General features: G+C 45.1%; 1 protein-coding gene across 1 annotated transcript in view; it reads right to left on the bottom strand.

The window, feature by feature from the left end:
- The window catches only part of GDPD5 (glycerophosphodiester phosphodiesterase domain containing 5), a 931881-nt gene that overhangs the window by 16486 nt on the left and 889029 nt on the right, over positions 1 to 26366 (bottom strand). Inside the window, exon 14 of the mRNA XM_078658536.1 lies at positions 18389 to 18471. Within this exon, the coding sequence (XP_078514662.1) occupies positions 18389 to 18471 (83 nt within the window). The remainder of the gene's footprint in view (positions 1 to 18388; positions 18472 to 26366) is intronic.

A 26366-nucleotide genomic window follows, 5' to 3' on the forward strand; every position in this document is an offset into this window, starting at 1 on the left:
GGGTAACCGGTTATCTTCAACAATACCCCCCGGGTGTACAATATTTTACCCTTAAACATTTGCAAAGAACTCGCCCTTGTGTTCCTCAAGAGGAAACTACAAACCCACCTCTTTGAAGTCCACACACAGGACAAAATCCAAAGAAAGAATGCACAACAACTCAAACGAATGATACCAAAGGTCCAAAGCACACTCTAATGGTACACCGCACAATTTCAACCATCATATATAACCCTCACCAAAGAGTATGCGGAGTAACAACCATCAACACAGCAAGTCCACGCTTACACCAAGAGAGATGTATCTAACCACAACCCCCAGGCCTCAAAGAAGCAATAGAGAAAAACAGCACCGTGTGAAGGATAAATCAACAAGACAAGGTCATAGACAATGCAGCGGGCAAATCAATGTAACCATAATCTCCGGACACCATTCTATAGGCTAAAAAATGCTTGTCAATGTAAATCCTGTGATTGGACAAGCACTGTACAGCATGGCCGAAGCTCCTGGCAATCTGTCAAGTGCCTCGAAGCAGAGTACTTCTGACGTGAGCACTATCGAAACAATAAACCTAAGTATTTAACTATATTCGTCCTACCCGGTGCATCAGCCAGTTTTTGGCTATGCCCCATTTGGGGACATTTAAGTCCAGTAAAATCAAGTCAGGATGAAATTCACTCCTGTGCAATGCGTTGAGTCCAGTTTGTTTCCCCACAATGTCTCACACCGCCATCTCTTTCACTCCATGTGCCCATACTGTGATATCTATGAATTCTTTTAACTTACCTGTTTTTCGCTTTGCTCACGACGAAACATACTAAATCAGAAAGATTTCTCCTGTTATCTCACTCAACTACTGTCATGCATAGGTTTGTCATTGAAGTAATTTACTCCCTAATGTATATATCTAGAAACATTTAGACTTCCAAGAAAGTGGAATAACTTTTTTAAACTGGTAGTAAGGAATATTAAGGCTTCTGCTCCAAGAAAGTTAGCTTATTATCTGACACCAGGAACAGATTCGTTCACAGGGAAGAACCAATGAAATATGGCAACTTTCCTGCCTGTCCTTGTCATTGGGTAAATCGAAAAGGCTGAACATTAAAAAAAGTAACCAGCCGATTTCAAAGCCTTTGGCGCCACCATGTGGTAGAATGCGCCGACACACGTAAAAAGAGAACAAAGCGTATGCTATCAAACATCTATATGAATGACTATTAAACAAGATCAGAGTATTTTACAAATTATTTCCAAAATGTTTTAGAGAGTGGAAAAGGACGAGATCACGCTGAAGAGGGAAAGAAAACTATAAAACCGATGTCCAGGCTCTGCCCTTTTGGGGTATATGACCTGGAGTTGAATGGACCTACATTGATGACTAGGAACTGATTTTGGGGCTATTAGGGCCTGGAGTTGCACAGGTCTACCAACCTGCATGGCACTACCCGGTGCCACGCAATTTTATCGGCTCCCTTTTCTAGTCAATGGTGAAGAACCAAGATCACACGTTGAAAAGAAGGTGCGCTAAGAACCTATACATGCCGTGGGATTCCAGCTTATTTCCGGAGGCCTTTGGCACTGTAGACTCCTTTAAATCTTTAGCATCCACGCCAGGACGGGGAAGCTTCTCCAAAAGTATTCATCAGCCTATTTTGTGGGGGGTAAGAAAGGCTGCTGAAGCCACGCCCCCTCTCAGGGGCCCCACATTGTCTATGGCACTGTTGTAGTTAAAGGTAGGGCAACTCAACCAGTTATTTAAAAAACAAAAACCGTGTAATTCCACAAACATAGAAGCAGTACCACAATTTTTCATAGCCCATGGGGCACATATTTACTAACTTAACAGCTCAGGCACAGAGGCATTAAAGGAAATTAAACTCAACTTTTACAATCAATATCATTTGTTTCAACTAAATTGCTTTCTTGCTACGGACAGCTAACTAATTGTGCAGTGGAACTGTGTTCAGTCGATGCTCGATGAAATGAGGGAAACAGGTTACGTTTACTGGAATCTCCCCAGATGGATGGTGAAAAACTGACTATCCTGTAAATCTAAGACCCCTGCTCATTCTAACTGCCTCAAAGCCCCACCCCAGAGCAATTTTCACGTTGTAACATTCCGCAAAGGCCCGGGCATGATTGTGAAGTATTGCTTAATATAAATTGTCTTTATTCATTTTTCTAAATTACTTTCTCTATTTATTTACTTATAATATCCGTCAAGGGTCATTAAGGCAGCCCTGGAACACATTTTAAAGTGTTCTCTTATTAAGTTTACTGTTTAAGGTAGGTATTGAAACAGGGTTTTTTTGTACTGCCCCGGCCAGGACAGCAAAATACAGTCCATGCCAGTAAAAAAACAGCCAAATGGGAATCTTATGTCCACCCTGACTGCCAGTACCTGGCACAGCCTGAGCCACGCGCCCAAGTAGCCAAAAAAGCTCTCTTAAAGTTACAAGTTGTAACTCTGCATTAGGGCACGCGCTGGAATAGGGTCACTAGAGTAACAAGAACGGCCCTTCACGCCAAGGCTACGTGGCACTCTGCAGGAGTCTCAGCAGACTTTTAGGGTGCACCTTCAAGGCTTCTCAGAGTTTGGGCATTTACAGTCAGCCTCCCTACCATGTGGGGGACTCTAAGGCCTTTCAGGGGGCAGGATTCAGGGTGATCCTGCAGGTATCGATGGCCTGTCACTTGTGCACTGTTTGCGGCTACTAGAGCAGCCCCTACCTGGCAGAGTGTATGCTAGTCCCTCCTACCTCAAACGCTTGATGCAAACAAGGACCCTACCAACACTGCACAACAGCTGTCTAGAGCTAGTGTAGGTTTGTTTTTTTTGTTTTAATGGGACTGGTCTTGCAGGCAATTTTTGGTCTAAGCGTTTAAGTGGCTGATATGGCTGTTTCCCAGTGCGCATGCTTATACTCCTGAACTGTGGCATGGACTGTTAAATATTCTCCAACTGTAAGGTAGTGTTAGACTTTATCCAGCCACCTGAGCAATATGAAAAGCATTAGCATGTACCAGCCTGGGACGTAAATGACTCTTCCCCTGACATCTCGGCCTCTGTGAAGCAGAATAGTTTGCTAGTCATTTTTTCTTGTTTTATTTTTTGGTGCAAGAGAGGCATTTAGTGGCAATTTTTAGTACTACATACAGACTAACTGTAGTTCAGTGAGGGTAATTTTGCGTATTCTTTTTTTCAGTTTGTTTTTCTGCCTTTAATGTTGTTTTGTGGTGCTTTAATACTTAACACACATTTCTATGGGTAGCAGCCACTGGCGGCTCCTCCGTCGGAGCTGAAGAGCGTTGCCCCACTTAGATTAGCCCCAAAGTCCCAGAGATGAAAAAAATGGTAATTAATTATCCTTTTATTTGTCATCCCCCGTCCCTAACAGAGCGCCAGGCGGGGGCCTGCTGAGTGACTTATTAAAGTGCGCATGTCTTTTTGGCCAGCCACACATGCACACTTTAAACATCTCTAACCCAGCAGTCTAAAGACAGCTGGGTAAGAGCAAGTGCAGGCCTCTAGAGCACTGTGGAGCACAGAGTGAGGCTGCTCCCTCCAATTAGGGTGCTCCTCTCATGCTACATGACAGCAGCACCAGGATTGGTCAAGGGAGTTTCCTGGTGGCCGGGCTGCTGAAGGAAGAAGATGTCCGGTGCGGAGGATGTCATGTTCGTCTTCAAGTACGTTTTTTAAATATTATTTTTTGCGCCCCCTCCCCATAGATGCCAGCCACCACTGGTAACAGCTTGTACCTTTAGACCGCCTTATTTTCTTGAACCAAAACCAACTAGCTGCTCATTTCCTTTGGGAACTTTGCTGCGAACAATGCAGCGGATCTCGAAGTAGTACCTACTCAGGTACACAGATAGATGCTGATTCTGGAAGAGTGGTTGAACGGATCAGCGCCTTCCCCTCGGTCCCTCAAGCAAAGAGTAAGTATAAAATCATCTGTATTCAGCATCAACCAGGAAACATGCAAAGATCCAGAGGCCTTAATCCCTTCCCACAGTTACCTAACCATGCAAGTCCTCATTAGTGTAAACCATCAAATCCCACCGGGGTCACCTATGTAGACAAATAGGGGACTGCAGGATCATACATGCCTGTGACCTCATGCGTTTTCACTGATTGAAACACATGATGATTAACATTTGGAAACTGGCTATGGCTACAAACTAATCTTAATACTGCTGGGGCATCATAATCTCGATGGGGCTTTATATACATCTACTGTCAGATACAGGATACCGCCCAGGGCCTACTACTCCCAGTTCAAGAAGAAGCTCATTGCCATCCAAGTGAACTCACCCTCTGTGAGACACACCAAGCATTGGAATGGTCTCTAATTGTAATCAATCCTTCACCCCAACGTCAACACAGTGATGGCATAAAAACTGCTCAGGAAGACCTTGTTAATGCAGTGAAAAAACAGCACAGAGATACTGAGAGATCTGCTCCCTCAATGGCCGGACTAATGCAATACAGCATATTCTAGGGTTCTCAATAAACTGGTCCAGGCCAATGCAACTTTCTGGCCAGGCATACATCCTACTGGATGAAGGAGCATTTCACTATGTTTGAACTGAATAAAACTATGACCCAGACTGGAACCAAAATCAAGGATAAACTCTATGAGTACTCTTCCAGCTTAGGTACAACACCGCCTTTGCACGTGAAAGGGAGGAACCACAGAGTCCCTTTCGACGTGGAACACTCCTTGTCTCAAGTCAACACAATGGTCAAGGGCATCATTCTGGAACTCTTCTTCAAAAAATTCTCCAAATCTCCTATCAAAACTTTTGCTGGATTTGAGGACAATTGCAAAAAACACAGTTGATGGACAGAATGTAGAACAATGTCATACATTCACCCCAGTACAAGGATCTGGGCCTAAATCCATCGTTTTTTTGCACTCCACACCACCCTGGGTTAGACACTGGCTATATGCAAATCAGCTCTGACCCTGTGCCTCATGGGAACAGTCCAGTCCGAACTACCAAGCCATGTCTTTCCCAGACCGGAATCAAGCATCCAAGGACCGGTTTCTGGCTATCAGCCTTCATCAGCCTGGATAGCTTGACTCCAGTGGTGTGGAGAGCCTGGGACTCACGTCTGAGCATCCCCAGCCCACTCGGGGTGAAAATTGCAAAAAACACAGTTGATGGACAGAATGTAGAACAATGTCATACATTCACCCCAGTACAAGGATCTGGGCCTAAATCTATCGTTTTTTGCACTCCACACCACCCTGGGTTAGACACTGGCTATATGCAAATCAGCTCTGACCCTGTGCCTCATGGGAACAGTCCAGTCCGAACTACCAAGCCGTGTCTTTCCCAGACCGGAATCAAGCATCCATCATCCCCTTTTGTATGGATTTGAGGACAACCACATAAAGGCAACCTTTAAAGTGCTAAAATGGCTCCAAGTAAACATTAGGATATATTTTAAAATAGTCTGCGTCTTCCCTAAGGCCTTTTGGGGTAAAGGCCTAACAAACCTTCAAGGATGCACACCATATTTCATGCCTAACTTGACTTTGCTTCATGCATTCACACACCTACTTTCCCAAAGAGTGTTTATTTTGGTCAAACAAAAAGACATGAACTTGCAACTTCAAGGTCCCAGACTGTGAATCAAGAAGCCCAAAGCCTGAGGGCAGAGCTCAATTACAGGAGTACCCTGAGAACAGGACTCTTCTGGCTCGCTTTTGACTGAAATTCTTGTACCCATGGATTCTCATGAAGAATACTGAACTATTCTCACCATCAGCGAATTGACCCCAACTCATCCCAGTATCCCCACCTACAGTTTCTGTTACACTTACCGCTTGCGGTAGTGACTGAAAAAGAAAGCACAGTGTTACACAAAACCGCCTATTAAATAAGTAAGCAAATGCATACAAGAACTAAGTTTTGCTTCACCCATGAGATGCAGGGCAATGAAACCTCTCAGCCTGAATGAGCTGCACTCGTTCAAGGTGAAGCGAAACAAATCAGATATAGAGCCCTGTATTATCATCACCCACCAGGCGTTGAGAAGGACAACATTTCTTTAAAAAGTGCCACCTATTACCAAAAATCCAGAAGTGCCAGATCTAGACATTTCACCATAAGTCACCAGCAGAAAGCGATGCAGAAGAAGCACATATGTATGGGAGTTTACTTAGAGCACACCCCATTAAGAAATAATGAGCTCTTCTTGGTATTGGAGAGGACGACGAGTCGTATACGTCCTCCCCACACAACAGAAAGACACTGAAGACACAAGTCACATAACTCTGGCACGACTTATCCTAGACTCCCAGAGCCATCCACAAATTCTAAAAATCACCAAACAGGTGAAATTATGTTTTTTCAGACAAGTCATCAACTACTGACTGTGGTTAGAGGAACCACCCATTTTAGGCTTTAAGGTTCAGTAAACACCCCAACATATCAACTTACCCTGTACCCCAGGAAACATTGACATATTCTAAAAATCAACAAACAGTTGAATTGTTTTCAGACATATCTTCAACAAGGTGTTGCAAAGTATTCTGATTAAGTGCAGCAAGTTCCACTATCAGAAGGCTCACCAGCCTCCTCATAGTTGTGTCACAAGAATAGTGATGCAAACACAATGGCTGGCATATGTTCTAAGAGGGCTATTGCCTTTTCTTCAACTCAAAGTTGACATTGAAGTTGGTCAAGACATTCTTCAAAAGCTCTTCCCGTGTCAGTTCCCATCTCTACAAATGCTACCCTGAGGCCCAACCTCTGGATGCTGTTGGAAGCAGGGGCAACTGCTGTTCATGGGCAAAAGGAGCATTGCCCTCCCACCCTTGGGGAACAGGCGAGAACAGGAGTTGTGATGGATCTGTTGGGTGAATTTAGCAGAAGTCCTACCGCGCAAGCGCCAGCCCGGTGAGGTTTACTTTGACCTGCAGGCACAAGCTACAGCAGTGACATCACATGAGAGGGAGTGCTGAATTAGAATGGCATGGATCAGGTTGCTTTTGGAGGGTATGCACAGTGGCCCTGGGAGGACTTACAAAACTCCATGCACCTCAATGGCTGGTTGTGGGGCAGGTACATGACGACACGGAGGGAGTGGGTGGCAACAATTTGTTGATTATCACAGAGAGGCAGACTGTAGGAGAAGAATAGGCTGTAGGAGGGATGTAGGGGGCTGCTCTCCTGGCAGTAACACATGTTTAGTACTGCATTTGGTTTCACTTTGAAAAAACATTATGGAGTGGAGCACACAGAGTGCTCCTTATAACGGCCGTAAATACCCAGATGGATGGATGGAAGAATTAATGGATGGGTGGATGAGTGGAAGTGTGAAAGGGTGGAAGAGTGGATGAATGAATGGAGTAAAAATATGGATGGAGGAAAGGATGGACGAGTGAAAGGATGGATGAGTGAAAGGATGTATGTAAAGATGGATGCGTAAAACAATGGATGGATGAGTGAAATTCAGGGTAGATGGATGTCTGGATAAAAGGATGGATAAGTGAAAGGATGAATTGATGGATGAATAGATGAATGAGTGAGTGAAAGGACAAATGTCTGAGTGAATGGGTAAATCGAGGGATGTCCGAATGAGTTGATGGATGAAAGGATGGATGGATTATGGATGGATGGGACAAAAGTGGATGGATGGGTGTACGGATGGCTGAGTGAAAGGGTGGATGGATGAAAAAGGCAAAGGAGGATGATGGATGGATGGATGGATGGAGTGAAAGGATGGACAGATGGAAGGAAAGGATAGATGGATAAGCAAAAGGATGGATTGATGATTGAAAGGATAGACAAATGGGGGCAGATAAGTGAAATCATGGATAATTGTGTGGATGGATTGGTTTGATGAATAGGTGTCCCTGGACCAGTGGTGGCTCTCCGTTATGGGCTCCACAGCTACACTACACCCTCCTTATTTACGGTCCATTTTTATTGTATTAAGACTGAATAATTAATCACTCTTGGTACAATAAACAAAAAATGGAGAACCGCTGCGAGTCCAGGAACAAACTGATGCAGCTAGTGGCATTGTTTGATTTCTGACACAGATGCATGAAGGTGCATGCACCATTTCAGCACTGTGAACATGTTTGTGTGACTATGTGTGTGAGTTACTGTGAGGGAGAGTCAGTAAAGGAATAAGTCAAAGTGAGTCAGAATGAGTGACCGTGAGGACGAGTATATGTGAGAATGAATGTGAGTGAGGGAGAACGACAGTGAGTGTAACTGAGTGTTACTGTGTGTGTGTGGCTTAGTAAGATGGAGTAATTCAGAATGAGTGAGACTGAATGAGTCACAGAAGAAAGTGTGTGTACATCAGTGAGACAAGGAGACTAAGGGAGTCATAGTGAGACAGTAAACTTAGGGGGTTGTTTACAAGAGGCCTGCCCCGCTGGAGAGTTAATTTTTTAGATGCGCTTGTGGCGCAGACCTCTCAATCATATCTCTGAGGTGACGCAAAGTCACCCTCTGTGGCTTTGCATGATATCATCGATATCGAGTAAGACAAGGCAACCAAAGCGCTGAATGCCGTACTCTGTGTTAAGGAGGCGTTCGATGGGCGTTGTGGTAACATGGATTTTGACACTGCCCCATATTTACAAAGTCACAGAAACCTGGAGCAGCACCAAAACCTTACGCCTACCCAGAGCTGGCATAACAAGGAGAAGTGTTTTCATTTCTTCTAGTTGTTTCCTCTTTCAATGTGTTCTGTGTTCTGCAGCACACTTTGAATGAGGACAAGGCCTCCATGGATTGTTTGTGTACAGGATGGCTTCCCTTTTTTTGTAAATGAGGCCCTTAGTGCAAGAAATTGTGCAGGGCTGGGAAGAGAAACCGGCCCTGGCAAACTGCTCAGCTGCCCCTCCCCCCCCCCCCCCCCCGGGGTGAGGGGGAATGCAGCCGAGCAGTTTGCGAGGGCTGTTATCGGCTGAATTTATTACCGGGGGCGATATTGCTGACCCCCGGTAACAAAGACGGCCCCCCAGGGGTCCAAAACCGGCCCCCCAGGGGTCCAAAACCAGCCCCCACCCAAGCGGACTAATGGGCAAATGCCCAGTGCCCACTATTCCAGGCCGGCCCTGAAAGTGTGAGGGAACCCTTCAAGAAGAAGCTCACTGGAATATGAAACAAGGATTACGCCCAACCACTTTTAAAGGTCACCAGCTACCACTGCTTGGAAAATTCCTTGCGGTGGAAGAAAAGTTACTTATCTGTAACATTAGCTCATCTACATTGGTATCTTCTGTAGAGTTGCATATATGTACAACTGCAAACACAATTTCTCTGTTTTCCACAGGTGGGGACCTTAATGCCATCAGTGAAGGCACTGGATTGTGAGAAAATACATTCTAAACCAATACTATAAAGAGGTGATACCTTTGGATTTGATCATCAAAGTGGTCTGGGAACTTCACTGGAACTTTGGGAATTGTTTTGGAAATAGTTTTTGAATATTGGGGGCTCCACTGCTAGTACTTCAAAATGCCACGAGATAATCTTGGCATCAGCTGAATTACTGACCACAAAGTGGACTCCAAGCAAACTCATATGTACTTGAAACTTAGCTCATGTTACGTAGTTTAAGTAACAAGGTTCCCACAATTCAGACTACTAACTACATAACAGTGGGGTTAATTTATAAGAGTTTTTTTTTATACATTTTGCTTTTTCTCGGTTTCATGTTTAAAGAGTATTAGTAGTAGAATGCAAGCCTTAAGATAACCCTTCTTTGAATAAAGTGTTTACTCCTGCCAGGAGTAAACACTCGTTTGCGGCTGGTGTCGCAGAGCTCCAAACCTGAAACCCCTCAAGTTCAGTTGACATCAATGGATGGATTCCTAGGCAGTTCCCCTTAATGGGAACACACAGACTATGAGTGGACTACTGAATGGTTATCACAATTGGCATCTTCAGCTATCCAGCTAGGCACCCAGCTCCTACTGGATCATGTTGGTAGATACACAATTCTTTCCTTTAGGCAGTCGCAAATATGGTTTCGGAGCCCTCAATAGCAAGATCCCGTCTGTGAGGATGGAAGAGAGTGAGCGAGAAAGGGAGAAGGGTGGAACGGAGAGAAGAAGAGGAGGTGGAGAGGGTTAACAGATTTACCTGATCAAGTGATAGCTGTGAGATGCCAGAATGCAGCAGAGAGACAAAGAGGAGGAACATGTGCACCAGTCAGAGCAATCAGGTAAAGACACACATCAAGAAGGCAAAAAGATCATCACATTCAGTACCTCCCTCCGACCAGCAAAAGACATGAGAAATAAGTGCGATGACATCATAGCGTTCCATCAGTGAATAAATATAACAAACAAAGGCTCTAACTATCACACAAGTTAGTTTCCTTTGACAAGGATGGAATGACATTTTGGGAGTACTGTACAGGGATCTTTTGCACCCCATCTTTGTAGATCATGGTCAGTGATCACTCTCTAAACATAAATCTCCCCTGGAGATATTATGAGGCAGGATATGATGGGTGCTGCCTCGTGTATCTTCTTCTTCAACCAGCAAAACATCTCACCACTTGTTCTGCTTTTCTTCACCTCCTTGGAGGCTTCAGGTGGCTTTTCTTTTGGATACTAAACTAGCTGCCTCCTATCTTCTTCTTCACTATGAATGATCTGTATAATTTCTTTCATGATCCACATATACTGTTTAGACAAGTGATATTGACTTTTAGGTTTCAACCTAAAGTCAGACATTAAGACAAGCATACAACAATTTTTGCTGGTGCTACTGGGAATTCAGCTTTCTTGAAAAATGCTCTCATCTAGGAAAGAAAGTGCTAGCAGATTGTGGGGTGTGCATTAACATCAGATACAGAGCTAAACCATTTAACAGTCCAAGCAAAACACATGGTTACAGCAAGAGATCAATTTTGTAACATATTAACAACAACATAGCAGAAATTTCAGGCTCACAAAAAAAAATATTCAAAGACATTTTTAAAGTGTTTCTGCAAGTGACGTCACATGCATATGGATTTGTGCGTAGCCGAGCAGAAAGAATATTTGAACAATGGTAATGCTAGATTGATTACTGCCTCAATCATTGACAGAAAGGACCAAGTTTCAGCAAAGGAAAGTTTCAGTCAACTAAGGATTGTGGCAATCAACAAAGGAATGTTGCAGTCCACAAATGGGTGTGGCATTCAACAGAGAAGTGCAGCAATCAACAGATAAATGCACCTGCAAGGGAAGTGAGACAACACAAGACTGTGGCAATCAAGCAGGAAAGGGAGCAGCGGCACAATCAAGGTATGCAATCAACAGCGGAGCCTGGCATGCAACATAGAAGAATGGCACTCAACAAAGGGCTGTGACAATCAACAGATCAATATGAACCTAAACAGAGCCGTGGCCACTTAACAGGGAACTAGGGCAACAACCAGATGAGTATGACACTCAACCGAAGTAGGTAGCAATCAACAGAGTGGGAGGACCCACAATAGAGGAGCTTGGTGCTCAACAGAGGAGTACTCCACTTAACAGAGGAGCATGGAAGCTCAACTGAGGAGTCTGGCACCTAAGAGGTGGAGGGAAATCAACAGCGGTTGGTGGCAATCAACAGAGGAGCATGACACTCAACAGAAGTATGTAGCAATCAACAGAGTGGGAGGAGGAGGACACTGAATAGAGGAGTTTGGCGATCAAAAGAAGAGTACTCCACTCAACAGAGGAGCATGGATACTCAACTGAGGAGTATGGCACCTAAGAGGTGGGGGGTAATCAACAGAGGAGTATGACACGCAACAGATTGGCTGGCACTTCACAGAGGAGTATAGCACCCAACCGAGTAGTAGGACAGGCAACAGAGGAGGGAGGCACTAAATAGTGATGCATGACACTCAAGACATGTGTGGGGGGACTCAACGGAGGTGTGTGGCGAACAACAGAGGAGTGGAACAATCAATAAAAGGAGTGTCACGAGCAACAAGAGGAGTTTAATTATCTGCTGGTTCTTAACAGCACCTCTGGATGAGCCTACAAAAAAAATATTTTATACACCAACATGCTTCGAAACACAAAAGCGCCTCAAGTTGCCTAGGAGTCCCAACCAGCTCTGATTTCAGATTAGAAGTTTAATTTCAAAGGCAACTTTAGCAAAGAATCAGCAAAACAGCATTGAGGTCCCAATACGAAGGCGGCTGCCGAAAATGATGAAATATATGCAGTAAGCCATCAAAGCAGTGTCCTGTAAGCTCCTTTGTTAGACTCTCGTGGAGCAAGTAAATAAACTTCACTGTGTTAGAGTGGGCCTTAATTTATTTATTTATTTTATTTTAAGAGTGTTATATAGCGCTGGCTAGACCCGGAGGTATCAGAGCGCTTTACAAGAGGTTCCACAAAATTACACGATGACATCAGTTCCAATTTACATAAGTTGCTAGACAAACAATTACAAGAACATAGAAAACGAGATAAGGGAAGAGTAGAGGGGAAGGGGGTCAGGGTAAAGGGGTGGGAGGGAGATACAGCAGAAAGACTAAGGAAAGTCTGCCCAAAGTCTGGCTGGGTAGGTGACGGTCGAAGGGGAAGACCCAAAACCCATCTCCTCTATAGCTATCAGGTAGCTCCATCGGGCTTTGGCCAAATAGCTAGGTCTCAAGGGGAAACATTTAGAGAACATGGAGGGCAAAAATGGAGCGTGGAGGGGACAGGGAAGGTGAGAAAGAGAGGATAGGGGAAGAGCCAACAAGGAGAGACGAAATTAAGTCTGTCTAAAGAAAAGACATAACGTCAACCGAGGATCTAGCAGAATTGATGTCAAGCCATAGCACAACCTTTCAAGGTTTAACAGATAACCTCTGCTGTGAAGTGTTGATAGTGTGAATATGGTTCTTCAACAAGCAATCTTCTGCCATCTAAGGGATGGTCCAGAGACATACCCCTGCAGTCTTTCAACTTCTGTAACACAAATCCTGTCCTTGAAGATGGTCCAATGTTCTCTACACACCTGGGAGATGCTATTTCTGTGCCATTTTCTGTACAATGTTGCTGATGTGTGGCAGGCATTATAGCACTCCTGCTGCTTTTGGAATATTAAATATAGTCACCTTACTATAGGCCTACTAAAGTCTGGTCTCATGCAATGCTGATGAGTCCACCAGGGGCAGCTTAGTCAGTGGGGCTGAATCTGAGATTTCCCAACAAGCACTGCAGAGTACCAACAAAACAAGAGATGATGGCACACACATGCTCCTGTATCATCATGACATCTACCGTGCCCCCTGAAAAAGCATTAAGCATATAGCACAGATCAAGACGCTGTTTCTGTGCCATATATTGGGGAGAGGATGTTGCCTTACGGCTAGAGCGGTCGACCTCGAAGCTGGGGAACCGGGTTCAAGTCTCGGCAACGACGCTCAACATCCTGTGATTCTGGGCAAATCACTTAATCTCCCCGTGCCTAACAGAAATGAATGTGTGCATCTGTAACGAAACTGGTGCTTGTGTGTGTGTATATATATATACATATATATATATATATATATATATATATATATATATATATATATATATGTGATGTAGTGACAAGCACATGTTTACAGCGTCATCTTCTGCATGTGTATGCCAAACAAAATATTGTAGTAATGTAAAAAAAATTCTTGATCATAGAATAAAAAATAGCTCTCTACAACGTGATAGTTGCTCCATTGTCCAGTTTTGTGCCTCCATAACTTTTGTCGGGGTGAGGGTCAGGATGTCCACATTTTAAATGGATTTCAGGGTCTATATTGTAGCATTCCAGGCTGCGCTAATAATAATGCAAGATCAAAGCTCACTTTATGAATGTAGGTTTTTTGTCTCTTTAATGACGAGTAGTGGTCAGTTCCGCACCAGCTCCTGCAGCTTCTTGTGTTCTCTGCTGCAAAGCAGGCATTGCTTTGCATAACACCCTGGTATGTCTATTAACTTATTAAACTAATTATGTGGCATAATATGCTGACCATAGACCATCATATGTTTCTTCTCTTCCACTGACTGCAGGGGCTATTGGTGCGCTCTAATCTACAGCACCTTCCCTCCTGCAGAGCTGTCTCTGTGCTACTGGGTACATGTGAGCATGCACAAAACAAGCAAACCCAAGCATAACCTTATGTTTGCTTTTTTTTTTAGTGTCATAACGAGGTGAAGTTGACATCTTAAGCTTTCACCACTGTGAGGATAGACACTACCCTTTCAGATCAACAGGGTCTCCCAGAATCCAAATTAAGGGTGGGTGGGTGGGTGGTGTGGCACCCCAAAATTCTGATTTTGCTTCCTATTTTCAGTCAACTCAAACATCTATGTTACTAAAATATTTTGTTCATGTTTCTCTTTTTCCAGCATGTATCTCCACACTCTGCTAGATGAACCTCTACTGAGATGTTATTTTTGGTTAACAGCTGCCTTACAGAAGGGCCTTATAGCACACTGGAAACGTGCTAATTTTACAGCACATTTGCTATTCTTAAATGACTCGTTAACTGCGCCAGGAATAATTTTCCAAGCTCTGCCTACATAATTTTCTTTCATTCGAGGCTTTAATCAAATCAAAGTGGCATTGTTCCCAACAGCTGTAGACGCGTGTCTGCCATGTCTTGAGACTCGTGTAATTACAGGCTCCTCCCCAAGGAAGGTTTTCTCAATAGTGGCAGGCGCGTGCCTGTTCAAGTAGACGCGCCAGAGGAAGGCGGGCCTTAGGGGAGTAGCTAGGGCTTACTTGACGGCTCTAGCAATAAGAGTCCTTCTGATGAGAATCATGAAAAAATCCCATAGCACAAAATGTAATGGAAGCTCGGAGAGTCTGCACGTGTGGCTTTAGGGCGGGAGGAAGTTGGCTGGCTCCGATAGTCTAACAAGGCTTGTGCTGAATTGTACAAAGCATCCATTTTTATCGGTGCTTTAAATGGGCCGGTACTCACAGGTTATTGAGTGACGGCACTTCTTATTTTTATCACTCTGAGTACCGGCCCTTATTATTTTATCACTCTGAGTACCGACACTTCTTATTTTTATCACTCTGAGTACCGACACTTCTCTACTGCCGAGGAGAGTACTTGTACTCATGAAAGAATAGGCGCATTGGCTGCTAGGGCTGGTAACCTGTCTATGACAGTCAAAACACTTCTGTAGCCCAGAGCCAAGCCCCCGCTGAATTATTGAGCGGGGGCTTATTTGCATGATATCCGGGTGTTCACCATCATGCTGTGCTGCAAGGAATCGATGCAGCCCAGAGACAGCGCAATTAAGAAGGCCATGGGAGGTAAGAAGTATATAATGGCTTTAATCCCACCCGATTCTTTTGTGTGCCAGTCTGCGTTTGTTTGTCTGTTTACCTGTGCGTGTTTGTGTGATAGAAAAGAGGGAGGAAATCAAGACATTATTGGGGTAATATTAAAGGAAATGTGTGGAATGCTTTGTGTGTGCACATCTGCTTGTTTCTTTCTGAGGGTGTATGCATGCTCGAAAATATATAGTATTGTGCCAAGTAACAGCAAATAACAGTTTTCAAGCTGTAAATATTACAAAACAAGGAAATATTTAAGCATCACTGTGTCTGTCTTTTGTCTTGTGTAACGATTTAGCCTATTTTGTTCACAGAACCCATTTCTCATGTGTTTTGCTATGTGCTACAACTAGTATAGAAGTCAATAAGAATGTCATGTCTTGCCTCTGGCCACACCCCTAGACCCACCCACTTGCCACTTTTAAATGAGTACCTGCACTATTTTTTCCCCATTTAAAGCACTGATTTCTATGTTACATAAAATGTTATTTTAGAAAGCATGTCCACAAAGGTTTCTTGGCACTAAAGAAATAAAGAGCAGTCACAAACAGAACACAAAGTTAGCTAAATCTCACTTACTGAAAAGACAAGTTATCATCAACTTGCCGAATTACAGATGATTCAAGTCTGTACTCAACCAGAAAGGGAGAGTATTCCACTCCTTAATGCCTTACTACCAGATTTTATCTGGTGGATTCGGAGATCTGGTCCTGATTTCGAAACATGTTTTTTTAATAGAGTCATACTATGGCCCATATATGGCCCATTTGTATTACTTAAGAAGAAATTCAAAAAATCCTAAAACAATAAACTGGAGCACTCTAACAATTTGTTTATATAACACTGCTTGTGGATAAATAACCAAAAAAGTAAATCCATAATTTCAACGCATGTGATATATTTTGGTCATCTTGATTGTGTTTACTCGCTTCCAACCAAGTACATGATCATCAGCCGACACATTTTTCGTCCACAATAGGACTTTTTCAAGGTGTGTGACTACAAACTGTATTCTTATTCCTTTAAATGCAATATATGAAGTAGGACAATATAGGTGCCAGAGTACTGTTGCCCCACATGCGTGGACCTACTGAAGCCAAGAACAGTTCTTTAAGATGGTTGGCGTAGAGGGGAAGCCGAAACACTGGGGAACAGAGGATTGATCGGGTAGCCCATTAGAGTGATGTGGTATCAGACATTCGGAAAAGATCACTAAATCAATTTTATCTTTTAAAATTGAGAAAACCTATCTTATACCTCGAACAAAACTTGGAAAAAAGCTTCCAGTAAAGTTATACTGTACTGAATAAAAAGTATGGGGTAAATTGACCGATCAACATGATGCAAAAAAAAATTACAATTGCGAAGTATCTTCCTATGTACTTGCTCATGAAATTCTAATTTCTTGTCTAACGAAGACTATTACAACAATTCTCTCTCTTTTTCTTCATCTTTTGCAGTGAGAGATCAGCAGGGTAAGTCACATACGTATTAGTTTGTGGCGTAGCTAGGAGGGGTGCGGGGTCTGACCCAGGGGGCAATATATTTGGGGGTTGGGAAGGTGACCAGGTCACCTATATTTGTCTAGCTAGTTCAGGAACATGGTGAATTTCTCCGACATGAAAATGTTCCTCAGGCTGCTACTTATGATGGGAACCTAGGTGGAGTTGTTCATATCTTCTATGTTGGCTTTCAAGATTATCCTTTGGTAATGAATGTCTCATCACTGCCACCACTCTGATCTCCTTTTACTGGCTCTATGTGTAACCGCATGCTGAGATTAAATCCTTATATTTTGCGCACAAAGCTATCCTTGCCTGTGGACCATGGTGTCTCCAAACACAACTGAAGTGTGGTGCGCGCAATCATCCACTTCCATCTGCCAATGCATTCTTGATGTAAAAAATCTGGGTTCTATGGACAAAGTTTGAAACACATGTGAAGAGTGGGCTAAATATCTCCATTTACAGAACTTGCATTTTCTCAGCTAATTTCATAAACAATGCCCCAATAGCCTGCATGTTTGGTGTAATTTCTCATTTGTATTACTTAAGAAGAAATTCAAAAAATCCTAAATTTGTTTATATAACACTGCTTGTGGATAAATAACCAAAAAAGTAAATCCATAGGTTTAAGGTCATATGATATATTTTGGTCATCTTGATTGTGTTTACTCGCTTCCAACCAAGTACATGATCCTCAGCCGTCACGTGTTTCGTCCACAATAGGACTTTTTCAAGGTGTGTGACTACAAACTGTATTCGTATTCCTTTAAATACAATATATGAAGTAGGACAATATAGGTGCCAGAGTACGAGTTTCTTTTAGGTGATCTCTACTGTGGTCTATTCCGTCATGGGCGACATTAGATGTTTTGGCCCACATTTCATTTTGCGATGGACAGGACAGGGATTATCTGGGCCCTCTATGCCAGTGTCACCCATGCCTGAATAGCTATGCCACTTCATTGTGAGCTTGTAAATATTGATAATAAACAGATGAGAATGACTACATTTGCTATTAGAAAGAATTCAACAGTTGAATTGACCACAGGAGAGATCTATTCGAGAAACTCATATTCTGGCACCTATATCGTTTTACTTCATGTGCTGTGGTTGGAGGAATAAGAAATACAGTGTGTAGTCACAAGCGTCAGCTGACGATCATGTACTTGGTTGGAAGTGTGTACATAAAACAAAGACAATGAAAATATATCGCATGAACTTGACTTATAGACTGACATTTTTGGTTATTTATCCGCAGACAGTGTTATTTAAACAAATTGTTGGAGTGCCCTAGTATATTGTTTTTGGAGTTAGTGGTGAGCTATTGTTTGGAGTAACACCATAATTGCCCTTACAGGTAGCAGGGGTGTATACTGTGTTAGAACCAGTCTTTCAATAGGAATTTTTCTGTTGACTTTCTATCCTGAGTAGCTGAATACTCCACGATTTATTATGCTATAGTCACAGCTACCCATCTATATTTAACAGAAATTCAAAAAGAGTCGGCAGGTACCACCGCCTTTTCACGAAGTCACCAAGCTGAATAAAAGGCCATTCCTCAGGAAAGCGAATGCAGTTACAATACTTACTTCTGCAGGATGAAAATTCCCAAGATGACAGTGAATGAAATGAGATCTGCCGTTATCCAGATGAGATAGTACTCGTCAGGCGACTGCAAGAGAAAGAAAAGGTGTGTATGCGTAAGTTACAGGTCTATGCTATCTATTTAAATACACAGCATAATTCATGATAACTTCACTTACTTTCAATGTCCAACAGAGAAAAGTAGGTATGGCTTGACAAAGGATCTACAGAAAATATCCCAGTCCATTAAGTGTGTTTCTTTCCTACTTACTTTAACATTGGCAGACCCTCGTTCATTGCTGGCAGCGTACCTAACACATACTGTACTTCTAGGACCTGCTTGCGGTACCCTATGTGAACAAGGGGCACATTGGAGGACGTCTCTTTCAGGTATTTGACTCCTACGCTTACCCCACGTGTACAAGGAGCACAATGGAGGACGTCTCTTTCAGGTATTTGATTCCTAAGCCTACCCCACGTGTACAAGGAGCACAATGGAGGACGTCTCTTGCAGGTATTTGACTCCTAAGCCTACCCCATGTGAACAAGGGGCACAACGGAGGACGCTCCTTCAGGTATTTGACTCCTAAGCTTACCCCATGTGAACAAGGGGCACAACGGAGGACGCTCCTTCAGGTATTTGACTCCCAAGCTTACCCCATGTGAACAAGGGGCACAATGGAGGACGCTCCTGCAGGTATTTGACTCCTAAGCTTACCCCGTGTGAACAAGGGGCACAACGGAGGACGCTCCTTCGGGTATTTGACTCCTATTCTTACCCCATGTGAACAAGGGGCACAACGGAGGACGCTCCTTCAGGTATTTGACTCCTAAGCTTACCCAATGTGAACAAAGGGCACAACGGAGGACGCTCCTTCAGGTATTTGACTCCTAAGCTTACCCCATATGAACAAGGGGCACAACGGAGGACGCTCCTTCAGGTATTTGACTCCTAAGCTTACCCAATGTGAACAAAGGGCACAACGGAGGACGCTCCTTCAGGTATTTGACTCCTAAGCTTACCTACTGTGAACAAAGGGACACAACGGAGGACGCTCCTTCAGGTATTTGACTCCTAAGCTTTGGAATTCACTTTCTCTGATCATCAGAGCCCTGAATCTAGCTTTTACACAAGCTCTTAAAGCATTTGTGATCTCCTAAGAGTGTCTTCAGCTATAGCTGTTTTTAGAGCCATTAAATCAGCAAGTGATGATGTGCAACAAATAATAACTAAATAAATATACAACATTTTGACAGATCTCTTAATTAGTTCCAGGTGGATCTTGCAGCAGCAATCAACACGGCCCATCTCTATCAAATCAAAGCTACTGGGGTAAACACTGGTTAAACCTCTAATTTCCACCAGTGGGTAGGGCAGTACCTTTAGAGTGAGGGCAGTGAGAAGCCATGGAATCCAAAGAAGGAACTGTACCAAGACAGTTGAAGAGGTGGGCAGGTGGTCAGTAGCCTTACAGGTAAAGACTAGACTGGGACATTAAAGATGTATGCTTTTTTGTCTCATGCTCTTCTCCCTAAAGCTCATGCGGTAATTTTTTACAAGCCTTTGGGTCAACTATTTAGGGAAGTTATGCTGACAGTGCACTTCTACAAAAATAGGTAAGAGGATTGATACATTAAATTGATGAGTGTATGTACAAATTCATCTGGCCTAGTGAGATGACACAGATGGACATGTGGGTCAGAATAAGGATTGTGAATTTAATTCTGGTGACAGAAAAATAGTATTCAAAGAGTCTAAGAGTGGTTCTATGGGTGTGTCTGCGGTCTTTAATCATTGTTCTGATAATAACATTACCTGCAGTGTGAGTATTCATTTTTGAGTCCATCAGATTAACATCCCAAATCCTTCCCTGCAGAAATAGTGTTGCTAGAATTTGTGTGTTTTTGTTGCTGTTACTCCCAACATTTTGTGTGTTTTTGTTGCTGTTACTCCCAACTTTTTTTTTATTGTTGAGTATTTTTTGTAGGCCAAATAATAACCTGATCCATATGAGTTCTACGTGCTGCTGTTACCATAGTCAGGAGATCCCGTACATCATAAGCAAGACACTGAAGGCAATTCAGTGGTCTAGTGCAGAATATTGTGTTTGCTGCAATATCAGTCATTTGGAACAAAAAGCATGTTAGTCTTTAAGGATGAGCCCCAATAGAGGTGCATCAGTATAACATTTTTTAGGTCTTGCCTACTAGACAGCACATGGGTGGTCTGTTGTGAGACCTATTGTTAGATTACAGTGGGCTTAAAGCCCTCCCAGTGCTCCTCTGGCATGCACGGTGAGGCAGCATCCTGGAGTTGGTGGGGTTCCGAATCGTAGAGGATGATGGGATGGAAGAAAAACTGTTGTTATACGCTGATGATATATACTTCTATACATAACAGACTCCGTACACACTATTCAAATGCTCTTCCAGCTATGGGGGGAGTAGGGGGCCCACTCGTTCTTTACACTTCGCAGGACATGAGACACTGCCACCACCGCAAGGGCTTCTGTAGGCTGAAGATAGTTTTAAATACCGTGGGATTTTTTTTACATCACAAAAAGAGCTCTGTTTTAGTCATAATGTATGGAGGGGGTTGTCAGACTTTGAGGACAACGTTGCCAGGTGGAGAGGCCTACCTCTCTCTGATGGGACGGGAAGCCCATTTAAAGTGATCATGCACCCCAAACTACTGTATGTGCTTCAGAACACATATTATCTGGTTCCCCGGACAGAATTTACCAAGGTCTATGGGGCTTGAGGACCCTGCCCTGGGCCGGGGGGGCGGGATACCCGAGAATATTCTCAAAACATTACAGCATACCCAATATAATAGATCGGCTCATACATCCGGACATAGAAGGATACTACTGAGCAGCACACCTGATAAAAATTCATAAGTGGATTTATGCCCCGCAGAGCCACCAGCCATTCAGGCATGAACGTACTCTGTTAGAACGTAGAATGCACCTACACTATCTGTATGGAGGGAGATTGTCCCAGATGCTACCGCCGGCAACACTGGTCGCACTGACAGTTTGGGACAGGGCCATGAAGACACTTGGTTGGTACCACAAGATCACAAGGGAAACAAAACACCCTTTTGGAAATGGACGTGGCTGAGAGAGATTGCAAAACGGCAGGGATTTGGGGCCTGGGATCCTATAAGTATCTCCAAGGTGGGAGATACCAAACGTTCAAGATGGCCGCCGGGTAGGAGCTCTTGGTCAGAGCTCCGAGTGCTTGGGATTCCAATTCTGGATTTAATCCCTGTTAGCACCCAGCATACCGGGCATCTTGAGCTACGCAACTGTAACGTAACTACCTCAAGTAACTGGAATATTATTTTCATCACCCATACCTGGCTGGCGGTGGCTGGAGCATCTGAGGGTCCACCATCTCCACGGAGGCTGTGATCGGCGCGGGAGAGGACCGAATCGCCCCCGCCTTTGCCGGACACCGGGCTGCCCCTGGCCACCGGAGGAGCCTGGGACGGACGTTTGGCTGCCTGGAGCCTGCTGTGGCGCTGACTGGAGCCTTCAGGGGGTCCCTGATCGCAGGCTGGGACCGTCGCAGGAGAGGACAGAGACACCCCCCTCCTTGTCCGGACTCCGGGCAGCCCCTGGACATCGGCGGAGCCCGGGACGGATTCCCTGTTTGCCGGGAGCCCGCTGGGAACTGGCGGCGCCTATGAACGACAGGTGCCCGCTGTGAGGGACTGTGAGGGAGCTGCTTTGGCATCGGAGGCGTCCGGTACCGGCGCCGGCTGTGGGGGTCGGATTCTGGCCCGGACTCCTGCAGCGCCCATCGCAGAGGTGTCGTCAGGCTCTGAGGGGTCGACTGGAGCTTGCCCCCATCTGCATCGGACTGCGGGAGCTGGTTGCAAGCGGGAGTGTTGCGCCGCTGCCCAGGGAACTGCTGGAGTGGAGCCCCGAGGCAAACGGCGAGGCAAGCAGGAGACACACAAGATCGCCTATCGAGGCGGGAGGGGCTGCAGCTCAGGAGCTCTGGCCGCCTTGCGGGCAACAGCGAGGATCCCTCGGCGGATGTGACTCCCTGCGGTCCCCCCCCTGCTGCTGCCGGGACCCTGGGAGCAGACCTGCGGACATACAGACGCTGGCGGGGATCATCGAGGTTCTCCGGACGTGCAAGGAGACTCACTGCGGTCCCCCCTGCTGCTTCCGGGACCCTGGGAGCAGACCTGCGGACTTATAGACGCTGGAGGGGATCGAGGCTCCCCGGACGTGCATGGGGACTAGCATGCAACCTGACAGAAGTTGATGCTCACCGCATCTTTCACAGTTCACATTTTGCTTAGACCCTCGATGTTTGCAAAACGCGATGTCTGCAAAACTTCACTGTCAACATTAAGGGACCGACTGAGCAGAAAATATCTAAAAGGTATTTAATTCACATCACTCGCCTGCTCACATTTTTAGACCTCCTTTGTTCAAAATGGCAGAGGTCATTAACTGAAACTATAAATCTCCTCCTGTACCTCCAGAGGCCCAGAAGGCTCCTCGACATAACTCCTCCACATAGGTCCACCAAAATAGAGATAAGACTCCCTCCCAGCAAGCTAGGAACTGGGCTTACTCAAATAGAATGTGAAACTGCCCTTCCCTGCTCTCAAAGCAACAACAACAAACAGAGGACTACTGTCTCTATCTCTCCTATTTGGCGGCCATTTTAGACTGGTCTTTCTCATTGGCGGCCATCATGGACTAGTCATTTTTCACTATTTGTTCATACCCTAAGAACTGGCCTTTTTAGACTAATATCAACTACCGCGCACTTTACATAGCCTTGTATCTACACCTTCTTGTGATAGAGTGTCTGCCTTTTATTGCAGTATTTTACTTCTACTTGTTTTTTGTACATTTTTTATAACCTGCACTTATTTCACTTTTTATGCTCCTGTAATGCACGGATTGCTACCTCATATATTTTACTTGTTTTTTTGTACATTTTTTATAACCTGCACTCATTTCACTTTTATTCTCCTGTAATGCACCGATTGCTACCTCATATGCTGTGCTCACTAGTGTCACTATTGATCCATGTAACTTGTTTACATTTGTATTTTATTGATCCATGTAACTTGTTTACATTTGTATTTTATTCCTATATATCATTATTGTTCACCCTCCCGCACCTACCTATACCGCCATGGATCCCGTCGGCAAGCACACATATTAAATCAACTACCCACCAGTACTCACCAAAAAAGCAGCTAAACGCTTCAAACACAACTGCCTGAGGTCCCACCCCGAAACCCCCTTTGCCGACTCCTACTTCTCACCGGTCAATGGATCCCTGAACACCGATATCATCTTCCACACCATACGCAGAGCTCAATGGAGAAAAGCGTTCCTCACCTTACTCACCGTCTCCACCTCCAGGAAATCAGCGCATGGCCTAACACTATCCATCACACCATCCCAACTCTTCCCAGGCAGAGCCACCATTACTATCTACAACAACAGGATTGTTCTATTGCAATCCAGAGACAGGAACCTGGAACTACTAGACAACCTGTTTCCCACCTTCAAAGAGCACCTCTCCAATCCTCGGACCTCCACTCTTATCACCTCCAGTCCTACCACCCCTGACCTCACAGCTCCCACTCACAACCCTTCCAAGCTAGTTCAGCACCAGAACGACACGCACCTCACCTCTACCCCCAGCACCCTAGTCAATCACCCACCAGCTGAAGGTACCACACACCCCGCAATCACAGACACAGATCTCTCCCCCTCATACACCATCCGGACCCCCACCCCCCCTACCTACCCTCGGACCTTCACTCATACCACGTCCACTCCTTTCACCCCTGACATCACAGCTCCCACCCACAACCCGTCTAACCTAGTTCAGCAACAGTCCGACGCACACAACGACAAATTCCACCCTTTATCCCCCCATTCTCAGTCCCCACTACCACCCTCTAACTAATCACGCAGAACACGCCACCTTTCTAAATTTAACACCTCCTCCCCACAACAGGACCATCTCCAACCCCATTTCCCCCCCCCATTCTCAGCCCCCATTACCCTACCTGCACCCCCACCACCACTAACATACACTCATCCTCCACCCTGCTCTCTCCGCCTACCACCAAGGTCCTCACCTATACCACCAACCTCCTCCCTACTTCTAACACACCCCTCCCTCCCAAACCCTCTCTCCTCGGGGCCCCCTCCACGGAGCCCTGCACGAACACCAGCCCACCCCCCACCCGCACGCCAATTCACTGGCCAGTCACTCACCCCTGACTCACCCACTCCCCACCACCAACACCTATCCCACGCTGGACATGATTATGGCCACCCTCCTCCAGGTCAAAGAAGACATTCACATCATCAAAGAACTACTCTTCACACACCCCAAACACCCCTCACCCACCACCACCTCCCCTCCCAACAGGTCCCCCACCCTTCCGGATGATTCCCACATTCAACACTCCCCACACTGGACTTCAATCCCTGTTCGCAATCACAACAAACACCCCTCGCCCACCACCACCTCCCCTCCCAACAGGTCCCACACCCTTCCGGATGATTCCCACATTCAACTCTCCACAAACCGGACTTCAATCCCTGTTCGCAATCGCAACAACCGCCCCAACATGTCCCCCACCCTTCCGGATGACTCTCTCACTCAACACTCCCCTCTCTGGACTTCAATCCCTGTCAGCAATCGCAACAACCGCCCCTGTCGCCCACGCAACACTCTTTCGAACCTCGACACTCTCACCCTCCTCCGCTCCTATGACCCAGCTCCCCTATACCACACATCCACCACACATCTCGCCATTCCCACGATACACTCAAATCCCCTTAGACCCCCCACACTAAACAACAGAATCTCCATCCCTAATAACCTTAGAAAAGTCCCCCTCTCTCTGGAACCCTCTACCTCCCTCGACACACCCCGTCTCAAATGCACTCTCCTCAACTGCAGATCGGCCTCTAGACACTCCTCCGACATCGCTGATCTCATCTTAACACTGGACCTTGACCTAATCATCATGACTGAAACCTGGCTAACCGAATCTTCTACACCTATAATGGACATTCTGGTTCCTCCAAACTACCACATCATTAGACTTGACAGGTCCGGCAAAATAGGTGGTGGAATCGCATGCATTTACAGGAACAACCTCTCTGTTCTGAAAGTCACTTCCCCCTCCCTACCCTCCCCAACTTCCTGTGAATACATCTGCCTCGATATTATCAGTGAGGGCAAACCGATATGCTCTCTTCACGGCATTTACCACCCACCCGGGGACAACCCCACCTTCTCCCAACAAATCATGGATATGATCTCAACCAATTCCGGACGGCAGCTCACCCAAATATACCTCGGTGACTTCAACCTCCACTGGAACGATCACAATGACGCGGTGGTAAATAGTTTTAAAAATTTCCTCAATGCCCTTGACCTCACCCAAATATGCAACAGCCCGACCCATGAGAAAGGCTCTATCCTCGACCTTATCATCTCCAAAGAAGACTCTATCCAACTCGAATCTATCCAACCCTGTGACTGGTCAGATCATCATATTGTCACATTCTTCATCAATGAAAAAGTCAAATTTAACACGGCTCAATCCTCCAGGCCCAAAATCTGGAAAAGAGACCTTAAAAAACTCAACCCAAACTCTTTACCCCCTAACAGCTGCAATCTCCTACTTCCCCCTACCGGCACTACGGACGATCAATCCTTGACTGACCACTATCTCAACGCGATGACCTCAATAATTAATGAGGCTGCACCTATGCAACTAAAAAGAGTCTCCACTAAAATCTCCAATCCATGGTACGACGGGAGTCTCAATGAGGATAGACGAGCCATGCAAATGGCAGAGCGCACCTGGAGATCAGCTCCATCTGCACTGCACCTAAAAACACTGAAGAAAAAGAGAAACGCCTACTTCAGGAAAATTAAACGCTCAAAAACAGATTTCTTCAGCCTCCAGCT

This window comes from Lissotriton helveticus, chromosome 8, assembly GCF_964261635.1.
Source record: "Lissotriton helveticus chromosome 8, aLisHel1.1, whole genome shotgun sequence".
Classification (NCBI taxonomy): domain Eukaryota; kingdom Metazoa; phylum Chordata; class Amphibia; order Caudata; family Salamandridae; genus Lissotriton; species Lissotriton helveticus.